Source organism: Simochromis diagramma, unplaced genomic scaffold (genome assembly GCF_900408965.1).
Source record: "Simochromis diagramma unplaced genomic scaffold, fSimDia1.1 OVJJ01000106.1, whole genome shotgun sequence".
In the NCBI taxonomy this organism is placed as follows: domain Eukaryota; kingdom Metazoa; phylum Chordata; class Actinopteri; order Cichliformes; family Cichlidae; genus Simochromis; species Simochromis diagramma.
In genome coordinates this window covers 40,979-53,521 of record NW_024387121.1, presented here as the reverse complement: position 1 = coordinate 53,521, position 12,543 = coordinate 40,979, and the positions used below count along the sequence as shown (strand labels likewise).

At 40.1% G+C, this 12,543-nt stretch overlaps 1 protein-coding gene across 6 annotated transcripts in view; it reads left to right on the top strand.

The window, feature by feature from the left end:
- Positions 1-235: 235 nt before the first annotated feature.
- The window catches only part of LOC120743321 (septin-7-like), a 52,423-nt gene continuing 40,115 nt past the window's right edge, over positions 236-12,543 (top strand). Inside the window, exons 1-4 of one of the 6 annotated variants that reach the window (XM_040046922.1) lie at positions 2,044-2,192; positions 2,473-2,606; positions 2,743-2,821; positions 6,615-6,714. In XM_040046922.1, the coding sequence (XP_039902856.1) occupies positions 2,175-2,192; positions 2,473-2,606; positions 2,743-2,821; positions 6,615-6,714 (331 nt within the window). In that variant the 5' untranslated portion in view covers positions 2,044-2,174. Of the gene's footprint in view, positions 558-2,043; positions 2,193-2,472; positions 2,607-2,742; positions 2,822-6,124; positions 6,155-6,614; positions 6,715-12,543 lie in introns of those variants that run through there. The other 5 variants (XM_040046924.1, XM_040046923.1, XM_040046926.1 and 2 more) reach the window with 5 other exon arrangements.

The following is a 12,543-nucleotide window of genomic DNA, read 5'->3' as shown; positions in this document are numbered from 1 at the left end:
TGTTTAGATGTATAATTATGTACGCTTATTTGTTGTGTTTTTATCTGTGACAGTGCTAGTGATGTTCAAATAATGCTTGTCTTTTTATTGTTGATATTGTTGTTAAAAAGGATCTAAACTAACAAGCCGATTAGCGGATACTTTTTTTTTTTTTAAATAAAATCCAAAAACACACGAGCGCCATACACGGTATAGGCGCGCTCCTCGTCTTATTCTGAAATTCCCAACCGGACGTGGCCTTGCATAAATCCCGTTGGTGTTCCGCCTGTGGAAAAGCGACCGTTGGAGCGTTTTCTCTTCACCGTGCTCCCATCCGTTGTGTCCGTCAGCGGCCATATCTACTGTAACCGCATTCATTCATTTTTAGACGCACTGCTATTTTTTTCTTGAACCAAAAGACGGCTATTTAGTGAGAAAGCCGTGAGCATCTCGTTGTTTCGTTACCCTCTCGGACGTTTGTCGGTTTATGCCTCGGTGAGTGTCCGTTGAAGGCTGGGTGGTAACAGTTCGGCTTCACGATGATCGAGCGACCAGAAACCGCGGTTCCCAGCATCGCTGTAAGTACACCACTCTTCACAACACGTCTGTGGCTTTTTCCGCCAAATAAACTTATTATAATAAACTCCTCAACCGTTACCGCGGGTTTCTGGCTCCGCTGGTATTGACTTGGAGGATTGCAGACCAGGCTCCGTTAAAAAAATGTTCCGTTTAGGGTGGTTCGGATTTTTACAAATACCAGCCTTTGACTAAGACGTAATTTTCATCTCCTGCGATATGAATATATTGTGGTGAACACTCCGGCGTTAAATTTGATTGACCATATAATAAGTACTTCACTATATGGCATCATTTTAAAGCGAATCACGCCTCCTTCCTCCTGTGTAGCCTCGTTTTTTAAATGAAGCGATGTTTGAATGACGAACAATGACTTTAATTTGTTTTAATATGTGGAGGTGGATTCTGTGTCAATTTACCTTTTGGACAGCGCAATTATGGTGTTGCTTATAAAATGTCACTGTTTTGAACGGAGCCTGGCTTGAGAGCTCCCATAACAGAGCAGCACGTATCGGGGGGTACGTGGTCTGGTGTCAATTATCGCTGTGTGCACAAAGAGATGGGCTTAGTGGGGTTTCTTTTAGGAGTATTTACACAGAGTTACTTGTCTAATTTTTAAACGCTGCGACTGTGAGACTCAGATCGGTTTGCTTTTCCATGCCAGAGTCCCTTAAAGAAATATCACTTTTTAATATTCTTAACAACAGCTTTGGCACAGTGGCCCTGACCCTCGGGTCAGTGGGGCTGTGGCCCTTTCAGTCCTCTTTATTTGCATGTTGTTGGCTTTGTTCAGGGCATTTTAAACTGACACTTAGATTTAGCAATCAGTCCCTGCTCACCACACAACACAGCACACATTGTATTTCTGCCGCATCTGTTTGTAATCCAGTACGAGGTGATTGGCAGTGACTCCCCCAGGCATAAAAGTGTGCACGGTGCTAAAAAATAATCAAAGAACAAACATACATTCACTGTGCTCATATGAATCAACGTTTAAGCGATGCATTATTTAGCACACAATGCATTAATATTGAAGTTGAAAACAGCTGAGGAGGCAGTGAGAGGGCCACAGCATCAGCTGCTGCATGCATGAGGGGGTGGACTTGGCATCACAGATGATGTCAGTGAACCAAGCAGCTACTATCACCACTGGGTTAGACTGGGGGATGGGGTAGTATGAATGGTATGGACTGACTAGCCTTCCTCTCTCATCCCCCATTACTTCCTTCTTTACAGTCCCTTGCCTGTTGCTCAGTTAGTCACTTTCTCATCAGAAATAGCCACACTGCAGCTGTTACACCAATGTGAATGTTATGCGGAAATGTGATGTATGATAGTGCATGCATACTATTTTATTCATGTAGTGTCCCATCTGATCCACAGACTCTCCGCTAACCACCCACTCACACTTTTTTGTGAGCTAAATGCTGACTGGTTTTCACTAATACATGCTTCCATATAGTTAAAGATCCACTGCAGTGTGCTGTGTGAGCTACATGGAAACAGATCAACCATCATAGGTGGTATCTTATGTAACCAGTGGCAGATTTGGGTGTGGGCAGCAGCTGGAACTTACTCTCATCTGGCAGGCAGCCACACACTTTGGCAGCAGCCCTGTTATGCTTCATTCAAGCAAGGTAATAACAGAGATACACTTACCCAACTTTTTTACTTGTCTGATGCAGTAGAGATGCCTTGGTTTTGGGTATGAGCTGATACTGAGTTCTAATTCAGAGCTAGTGTTAAATTAGTGAGCTGTATACCTCACCACGAGGGAACATTGTTTTCCTATCTTTGTAAAAATAAAATGAACCGAAGACGTCCAAGAATATAAATTTACTGAATGTGGATTTATTATAACTAATAAATAAACTAAAATCAGAATCACCTGTTTTTCCTGCATTTGTTTAATTTCAGCACAGCGTGAGAATCTTTATCTGTATACAGCTGATACTTATGGACATGCTAGTCTCTCCTTTCTCTATTCTCACTGTGAGTGCATCCCATCACACACAAACACGTCAGGTGTGCAATGGAGCTCTAAGAGTCAGGTGATGTGAATTATTAAAAATCAAGTTGATCTCATTATGTTACTGTAAGTGTGATTAAAGTTTGCTAGCAAATGTTTCTGCTGATTTACACTTCAGAGTGAAATCTTCCACTTAACTGAGGAACCTTCTTAAACAGTTGCCATAACCTGACGTACCTCCCTGGAAGAAGAAATAATAATTATAGCGTCAGCAGGAGTACTCACATATGTCTGGAGGTAGATTACTGAAACTATCCCTAATGGATGTGAGGGAGCGTACTGTGAAGTGCCCCCAGGGGAAAAAGAAAAATGGCTACAAGAGTGGGGACCCTGGAGGGGGAAGTCCCAGCATTTTATTTGTTTCTGTCTGCTGGCAACGTAAATAAAACATCGGGACACAACTACACAATACTTAACACATGATGCATCAGCATAAATGCCGGCAATGACGTTGGCCACTTATGTAGGTTACGTTGTAGGATCTAGATTCTAAATCAGACCATAGACTGAACATAACCACAGTGATGAAGTGGAATAGAGGGTGAAGGCATTGTCTGACCTTTTCAAACAGTTTGCTTGACTACACTTTGTTCATGTGAGTTAATAAGAAAAGCTGTTGGCAGAGCAGGCGTGAAATGGCAATAAACTACAGGCCTTTTACTCTCAAGTTCCTCCATGGCATGGCATACTAAAAAGAGATAAATATAAGATCAAACGTGAAAGATTGTAAAATATGGACACAAATCTCCTTATGAAGCTTCCTGGTTCTGAAACCAGATGTGATGAGTGAGGGGTGGATTCCTTTTTCAGAGGTCAGAGGCTGCATAGACTTCTCTAGGACCGGAAGTGTTTTTGCAAAAACGGATATGACTGTTAGGTGTCACCTCTGTTAAGCTGTCCACTGTTTCTGCTATTGGTGTTTTGAGTTTGCTTTTCTTTCTAATTATGTGACAAACATGGCTTTCTGTGAGGAACAGACACTCCAAGAAGTTTGTGCTTCACTTCTCCCAAGGTTAAAATGGTAGTATTTAGTGTATTTAGTCTGTTAGTGCTAATTAACAAGTATGGATGTAAGTGCTTTTCATCCATGCAGTTTATAGATGTAGCTTGCTAACATTAGCTTCAGTATATGTATTCCAGAACCGGCTGCTGACATCCTCGTAATAACATCCATCTTTCATAAACAGTGTATACACGGTTTATATACGTCTATTCTTCTTTGTATTCTAAAGCAGCCCTTTAGAATTATGAACTGGAAGTGGATATTACTGGCTGCCCTCTTGTCACTGTAGCACAGAGTGATACCCTGGAGCACTTTGCACAGAGATATCCACTGTATATTTGGAGAACGAGAGAGTCAAACGAGTGGATTAAAGTACCACACTGATGTGTCTTTTGCTGTTGTCCTTCATCATTCCTTTCTTGCTTCTCTATATCTTTATATCTTCATGCTTACCTGCATTTGCACTTGTGGATGACTATAGCGCATGAGATCAGCGTTCCATGCGTCTTCTTTTTCACACAGCTTTACTCAGGCCATGTGGCTCAGATGTGTTTTTCTCTGTTTGGTGCTGTGAAGATCAATGCTGCGTATGTAACACACACTCTACTAGCGTCTGTGTGACTCAGGCATGGAAACACTGGAAAGTGCTTCAGGCAAGTTCAGAGTAGTTAAGCCTGCTGTCGACCTGTGTTCATCCCTAGTATTGATTATTTGCATAGATTGCTTCCTTTTTTTTTTTTTTTTTTTTTTTTTTTTTTGCTGCTGTCTGTGAGCTGTTAATATCCACTGTTGATGGTGGTGTATAACTTAGAGTTTTCTGAATATCACAGATCTAAGGCTTGTACCGTGTTAATATCAGGTTAGATCTGTGGCAGGAAGTTTCCCCGAGGAACAGGAACGTGATTTGTGTCATTTTTGTAGTTCTAAATGTAAAAATATACTGTAGCTACAGCCAGCATGTTGTATAGAACGCTTTGAGTACTCCGGGAGAGTAGAAGAGCACTATATAAGAATCAGACCATTTATACTTAACATTAATACAATTTATTATAGTGTTTGTCCAGCATTTTAAAAACATGAAACTCCAGGCACATTGTTTTGCTTGTGGAATGGAGGCGTCCATTTTGTGACAAATCATCTAGCCTTTGCAGTGACTTAACATAAAACTTAACATAAAAGAGTTTAACATAAAACTGTTGCACTTCAAATATGTCATCAAATGAATTTTTGTAAATTTTCAAGGGTTTGTAAATTTAAGGGTTTGCAGCAGATAACTTAATACTCCAGAGGAGTTTTTCATAAATGGACACAAGCACTAAAAATGTTAGTAAATGTACTTAAAAAAAGCTGAAATCAACATGGTATCAATCATTTGACTGCAGTCACAAAGAAGCTTTTTTTCTGTACCATATCTAAATTTTGTCTCTAAATGATTTGGGACTGATGTAAGTTGATATTTTTGTTTTAGCTCACAGATCTTCTGGCTGGGTTTGTGGCACTTTCTGGTTAATTGAGTGTTGTTGTTGGGTGGATGGGCAATGTTTACACCCAAGTTTGTGAATGTGATTACTTGAGAAAGAAGGAATGAGCTTCAAATGTATACCATAGGTGTATGTACTAAAATTCTCGGACAAGTTTGAATCTCAGCGACCTCAAAGTCAAAGCCAGAGGTCAAGATTTCGGAAAATCCTGTGATTGCGATAACTCAAGAAGGAACTCACCTAGGATTTTGAAATCGATACAATAGGTGATTCTACTACAAACGCCCTTGCTGTTAAAACCTGTAGCTCAGGATTTGCAGCAAGTTGTTGTTTGAATCTTCTTCACATCTAATGTGGAAAAGAAGTAGATTGGATGGAACAACTCTTACAATATATGACAGCTTGAATGTCAGAGTGCATGATATCACTGTAGATACTAAAGTTAGCAAATGTAATTATAATGGTGGTGTCTGGTTCTGGGTTGGAGGGGCTTAAAGAAGAGCATCACTCTGAGATCAATAGTTGATTCAAAAGTAGATGTGGCAGGAAATGGTTATCACTCTCTGTTTCAGTCTTTCTGAGGCGTTCTCTGCCTTTTACCAAGAGTCAGCTGGGACAGTTGACACTAGTTACTGACTAGTTAAGTCAAAAACAAGAAATTCAGGAGCAAAAAATCTGAAATTGATCGAGTGGTTCAATTTCTGCAATAAAAATAGCTGTTTCCTACACTGGCAATGATGCAGTCCATTTTGAAAATTCAGTGGGCTAATTTTCCAAATGGTTCCAGAAAGACAAACGCACAAATTTTGACACTTTTATAAAAATGGTTAAAGTGCTTATGGAATGGAGAAAGGGCTGCTGACTTTAGCTGTGGGTGGTTTTTAACCCCCAGCAGACCTCTCAGTGCTGCACTTTCCATCAGTGCCACGCCTGGCAGCCTCAGAGGTCAGCAATCGATGTGTTTGGAAGGCGGGGTTTTATTTTGACAGCAGGCTGGGAGATACGGAGAGGTAGAGGGAGATCAGTGATCCGGCCTGCCTTCAGTACGACCGGTCCTTCATGCGGGACATGATGGACACGATTCACGTAGGATCTTCTTCCTTTGCTCGTCTTCATTCTCTTTGTTTGTGTGTTCTTGTGTTTATTGAGGAAATGATTGGCCACATGTATTGGTGTTTTCCACTTTCATTTTTCATGGACTTTGACAGAATTGACTCGACTTCCTCTTTCCATCGAAGAGAAAAGCTGTTATTTCTCTCTTCTACTCACTTCTGTTCCCCTTATAGCAGTCTTTATGTATTGAACCCAGCTGTACTTCATCTCTTAGAGGCTCTGCCACTGTAGCACAGGAAAATTCTAGTAACAGGTTTACAAAAGCAAGATTTGTGTCACCTTGTGTGTCCAAATCCAGCTGTTTGTCTTAACAAGTGCATAAAGCTCCAGCTATTCCAAACATATATTTATTCTGATGCGTGTTTAAGAGTCTGAGTGTGTTATTGATTCATGCTGTTGATCTCTTTGACAGAATGTGTGTTTTTTGTTTCAGCAGCGGAACCTAGAGGGCTACGTGGGCTTTGCCAACCTCCCCAACCAGGTGTATCGGAAGTCTGTCAAAAGAGGGTTTGAGTTCACATTAATGGTTGTAGGTAAGTTGGAAACATCAACACCTTGACTGTAAGTGAGCACACTCATGTGCATGTTTGCTTCTATTGTGTGTACACCTGCCACTGCTGTGCGTTTTCCATTGCTGCGTGCATGAGTCATCAGCACAGGTTCAAAGACAGTAAAACATGTGCGGCATCCCATACATGTCACATTCAGCTGCTCAGGATGAAGAGTTGACAGTTTAAAAGGCAGTTAAAGGCTTCGAGGTGTTGTTCAGTGATGAAGAAAGTGTGTCTGTCACCTTAGTAAAAGATGGATTTCCACAGTTTCCCACAAGGGTTTTCTCACGTTCCTCTGGCCAGGATGCACAATGACACATCAGTGTGTTTTGGATGACTTCATTTGGAAAGTAAGCTGCAGGATGTCTGGTGCAAAATGTGGCTAACTGCATTACAGAGCAGGGGAAGTGGACAGGGGAGTGGTGGAACAATGGCTTGGATTGTCTATATAGATCTGAAGCAGAAGGTGGTCCAGTTATTTTGATTGTAACAGATACGACTTTTACTTTTGTTGTTGTTGTAAATATGTCGTCCATGTTTGTTCAGCTGTCACACATTTTGCTATGTATTTTTCACATAATGCTAAATATGTAAAAGGTCACTTTTTCACCAAGTGTTTTTTTTTTTTTCACCAGCCAGTGCAATCCTAACTCGGGCATATAATGGCACAACACAAAGATTCATATTTGTTTCCACTGTAATAGCCGTGTGTCTAGTTTGCCGGCTACTATAACTTAGCTACACATCTGTCTGGCAGTAGGTGTTTTGTTGCTGATTCTTTTCTATCTTTATACTGATTCTCAGATACAATATACTGTGTATATACAGCAACAGGACACTAGAATATAATGACATGCAACAGCACAACAACAGTGTAGAATAATCATGTTTCTCATCACTGCCAGTCTTCAAAAAAACAGCCACATGCCTTATCTGTTCGCTTCAGTTTCTCTTGTTTTGCATACTTCTTTGTCAGGAGTGTTAGTTTGTCTCTCTGCGTTCTCCAGCTTTATTACCCCATCTCTAACCCTAAAGTAAATAATACCATCTGACGTTAGTGCTTAGCTCTGTGTAGCCGAACTTCCTTATTTGGCCACAACAGGGAAATGAAACTTACAATATGAGTCGATCTTAAAGGAAAAATTCCAAAATTTTGGGAAACGCTCTTAGTGGCTTCCTGAAAAGGAATCGTCTTTAGCAGACTGAAGAATGGACTCATTTCTAACTCATAGTAACTAAAAGCAAGTCAATATTGGTAACCAATCGCTGTTGCTCTGTTTTGCTACTGATTTGACTTTTGGGGAAAAAATATTTCTTGTTGTGCTTTAGAAATATTCTTTGTTTTTGTCTTAAACTGAACAACTTTTAAAGAGGTCATAAATCTAACTCTGTAGCCTGTGGTGACCCCGAGCTGTTCAGTGAATGGAGAGAGACATTAACGCAAAGAGGCGTCCACTCATTATTGTCTCAGTCTGGGGTTTTAGTTTCCTGTTTAGTAAACAGCCACTGTGGAGGAGCAGTCGAGTGACAGTTTGGGAGAGGGCCACAAAGATCCACAATCAGCACCATCCTGTTTCAGGGTTTCTCACATGCGGGCCCCTCCGTCGCGTCTCAGATTTCTTAGCATGCAGCAGCATATAAATTTCACACATAACTAGCGAGCACGTTTTAAAGAGAAAGTTCAGTGGAAAGTTTCTCAGCTGCAGTCTGTTCCTGTATTCATCACACTGTTGTCTGAAAACTCTTGTTTTATTTAAACAGCACAGAGTGCAAAGACACTGATCACAAATTCTAGTACATCATGTTTTACCCGATTTATCAGGGTTACTGGTAAAAAATTGCATCATAATTATCATTTTTGAAATCTTAAAAAGAAAACACACAAAAAAGAAAAAAAACTACATCTTATTAATACTGGCTAATTAGGATTCAGTTACACACGAATACTTGTTGGTTTTGGGGACGAGGCTCTGAAGGCGAAGAATCTTATCACAGGGAGGTTTTTGGTATGGTACTGCATACACGCACTGGAGAAAAAAAATGTGACAGGAAGGACCTGCTGAGACTCTGGATTAATCCATAGTGTTGCTGAAACAGCAACTAGTGTGTTTCTGTCTACCCAGATAAAGAGCTTAACGGGTTAAAAGTACCAATTAAATATGCAGGGCCACTTGTAATTGTGAGGTTGGCTCATGCAGCTTCAACACTTTTTGCAGCTTCTGTTGTTATATCTGTTAACATAATCAAACTGCGTTTTGTTTTTTTTGTTTTTTTGTCATGTTAGGCGTTTACTTTTACTGTTACCCTGAACAGATTTCCAGAGCAGTAGGTTAAACATTTGCGTCTGCATCATAAAATGCGGACTCGACCAAATATGAGGCTCATAAAAGTCACGATCACAGAACAATGTATTTTAATGGAGAAGTTGCAGAGGGGAAAAAAAGGAAATACCAGTGTTAGAAAGAGAGACAGAGGAGCTGATTATGTTTTGACTTGACGAGCAGCCAACTGGAGCTACAGTCTAAGACTAAAGGTTGGCTTCAGTTCTGCTGTACTTGGCATTGTCACGAAGTGTGAAAGCTCAGCTGGCCTCTGAGGCACTGCATTGTTCTGCCGCACTTTTGGAAAGACAGATGGTGAAATATTAGACGACTGGGCTGATGCCTGCAGCTCACTTGCTCAGATTCCAGTAGTGCAAGCAAGCACTTGAGCTTATTGTTAAGGCTTGACCTTAGAAACAAAAATGAACCCCCCCCCCCAAGAAAAAAGAATTTTAAGTAAATATTACACTCTTCAAATTCAAATCAAATTCAAATTCAAATTTTATTTGTCACATACACAGTCATACACAGTACGATATGTAGTGAAATGCTTGGACAACTGCTCGTGACCTAAAGAAAACAAAAAGGAAAAGGCTATGAATAAGATAGGAAATAAATATGAAAAATTAAAAAGGGTAAATTTAACTAGGAAGGAATAAAATATAAATTAAGGTTAAAAATGAAATAACTGTACAACACAAATTAGAATGAAGGGTAAATCTTAATCTATTAAATGGTAAAAATGGTAAATGGCCTGTATTTGTATAGCGCTTTTCTAGTCCCTAAGGACCCCAAAGCGCTTTACACAACCTGTCATCCACACATTCACACACGGGTGATGGCAAGCTACATTGTAGCCACAGCCGCCCTGGGGCGCACTGCAAGAGATTTTTTTTTTAATTTTTTTTTTTAAATGAAATTCAGTTTTTATTTTATTTATTTGGGGAATAAAGGAAAAATAAATCTCTCCTCTGCTCTGTTTCACCTAGAGTCTTTTTCTGTTGTTTTTTTTTTTTTTTTTTTCTTCACAGATCATAGGAGAGAGGGGTTAAAATAACCTTACCCAGGTTAACAGCTATTTGTTACTTGCAATTTTTGATAAGATAAGACTTTATTGATCCCACAACAGGGAAATTTTTGCGTCAGCTCAGGTACAGATATCAGAAGGAAATACAAATAAGTACAATCAATGAAACAAAGTAAGATAATACACTATATACAATGGTAGCATACACAGTATGTGATTATGGATATGGTTGGAAATATGGAAGACATAAACTATATAGCTTGACATAACTATTGCACCACTACTATTCCTATGTATAGACATGTACACACTAAATATACATATGTATACATATACATACACATATACCTGCACATGTCCGTACACATGGAAGGTCCATTATGCATGAAGTGGTGACCGTGGATGTTCACAGTGTCCAGTGACTTATGCAGGGCTCTCAAAATTTCAAAATCCCTGGTAGCCCTTCGGGCAGGGACTCTTCAGTTTTTGGTAGCCCAAAATAAATGTAAGTAGCCCGAATAAAAAAAGAGAGCAATTTTTTGATCGATGTTTTGTTTCCTTTACAATATTATACATTAAAGTATAATATTGTAAAGGAAACAAAACATTAATCAAAAAATTGTTGAAAAACAAATTACAACATTGTATAAAAATTACAATCATCAAGTCAAATACTTGGTTCTAATTGAACAGAAATTTCTATGAACTTCTAAGAACTGTGTAGGACATGAATCAGTCTGTGTCAGATCCTGAATTTGAAATTTCCACTGAAGTCACTGGTAAGAGACAAGTGGAACCAAGATCGAGGCCATTTGCTTTTTGAAGTTTGCAAAGACTGCTAAATTTTGCCAGTGGTAGTTCACTCTTTGCAACATAGTACGCTGTTCTAAACAGATTTTTTCAGGTTTATTTTTAGTATGTTATTTGCAATTGGTGTTTGTTCTGGGAAAGATATTGCAGACTGAGCAATAATGCATTTCTTGCATTTCTCATGTGTTCTAATGGGGGCCTTTCTTAAAATGACTGGTCCCAGTAACAAAGGCGCTTGTCGACTCAGAAATCGAGAGAAAACCAACAACACACCCGGCAGAACATTATGTTATTTACACGGGTGCACATAAGTGGTCCGCATGTGCGCATTCGCTGTCAAAATAAAAGACGCGCACCAGATAAGAAGTTGCAACGCGCGTTTGCGTCCATATAAAAAGCACTGTTTTTGTCCGCTAGAGTGGGATTTTCACGGCACATTCCGCACCACATCTCTGTGCAATCATCATTTGTTTGAAGCCAGCTCACCTCCTGCAACCACTTTTCCGAGAATACGTGCTTCTTTTGTGGTTCGGACTCTTTCTGACATTTGTTTGGAGGTGGAGGAACACCAAAGTAATTGCTTAAAGGAGCTTCTTCGACATCTTTAAGAGTTCTAAACAAATGTCTGTCCTCCTGCAGAAAATCTTATGTATGCAAACACGCGTTGCAACTTCATATCTTGTGTGCGTTTTTTTTTTTTTTTTTTAAATATTTTGACAGCGAATGCGCACCTGCGGACCACTTATGTGCAGCCCCGGTTATATAGCTCGTCATATTGCAGCCACAGAAATTCTTTTGTCCATGAAACCATAAAGCTGCACTTTCTTTTTGCCTTATAGTCTGATTTGTCATAACTTTTCCGTTTTGTGGTAAACTTTTCTTTGGCTGTCATTTCTTCACCCTGACCTGTCTTATTTGGCTCAGCAGAACTAAAATAAATATCCTGCTGCTTTTACACACACACACACACACACACACACACACACACACACACACACAACGGTAAGCGATTCTCTGCGCGATCAACCTCTCATATGTTTAAGCTTGCTACGGGAGATTTCACTTGTCATGTTTGCATAGTAAGCTAACGATTGATAAGACGATGTCAGAGGAATTGGTGCGCAAATTATCATCACTCACCAATCAGTACTGTCGCTCTCTATACACAATTTGCGCGATTGCAAAGTGAAAGCAAAAAACAAGCGCAAATTCAAACGCGATTTCAATATGTCACATATTGACAGTGGCTCACCGATGCCAATGACATAATTACCCAGCTACATTTCCGAAAGAATGCAAAAGCATTGACATATATTTTTCCTTCCTACAATAGTCCGACGGGCAGGGCAGAGAGAGATTTTGGTAGCCCGACTGGAAAAATCGCTAGCCCCGGGACGTCGGGCTAGCGATTTTGCAAGCCCTGGACTTATGACATCGTGATTGAGGAGTTATAGAGTCTAACTGCTGTTGGGATGAATGATCTGTGAAAGCGCTCCTTCCTGCAGCGAGGGTGTTTCAGTCTCTGACTAAAGGAGCTGCTCAGCCCACTCACATACTCATGCAGTGGGTGATGTGGGTTGTTCCTGATGGATGTCAGCTTTACTAACATCCTCCTCTCGCCAACCACCTCCACAGACTCCAGGGGACATCCCA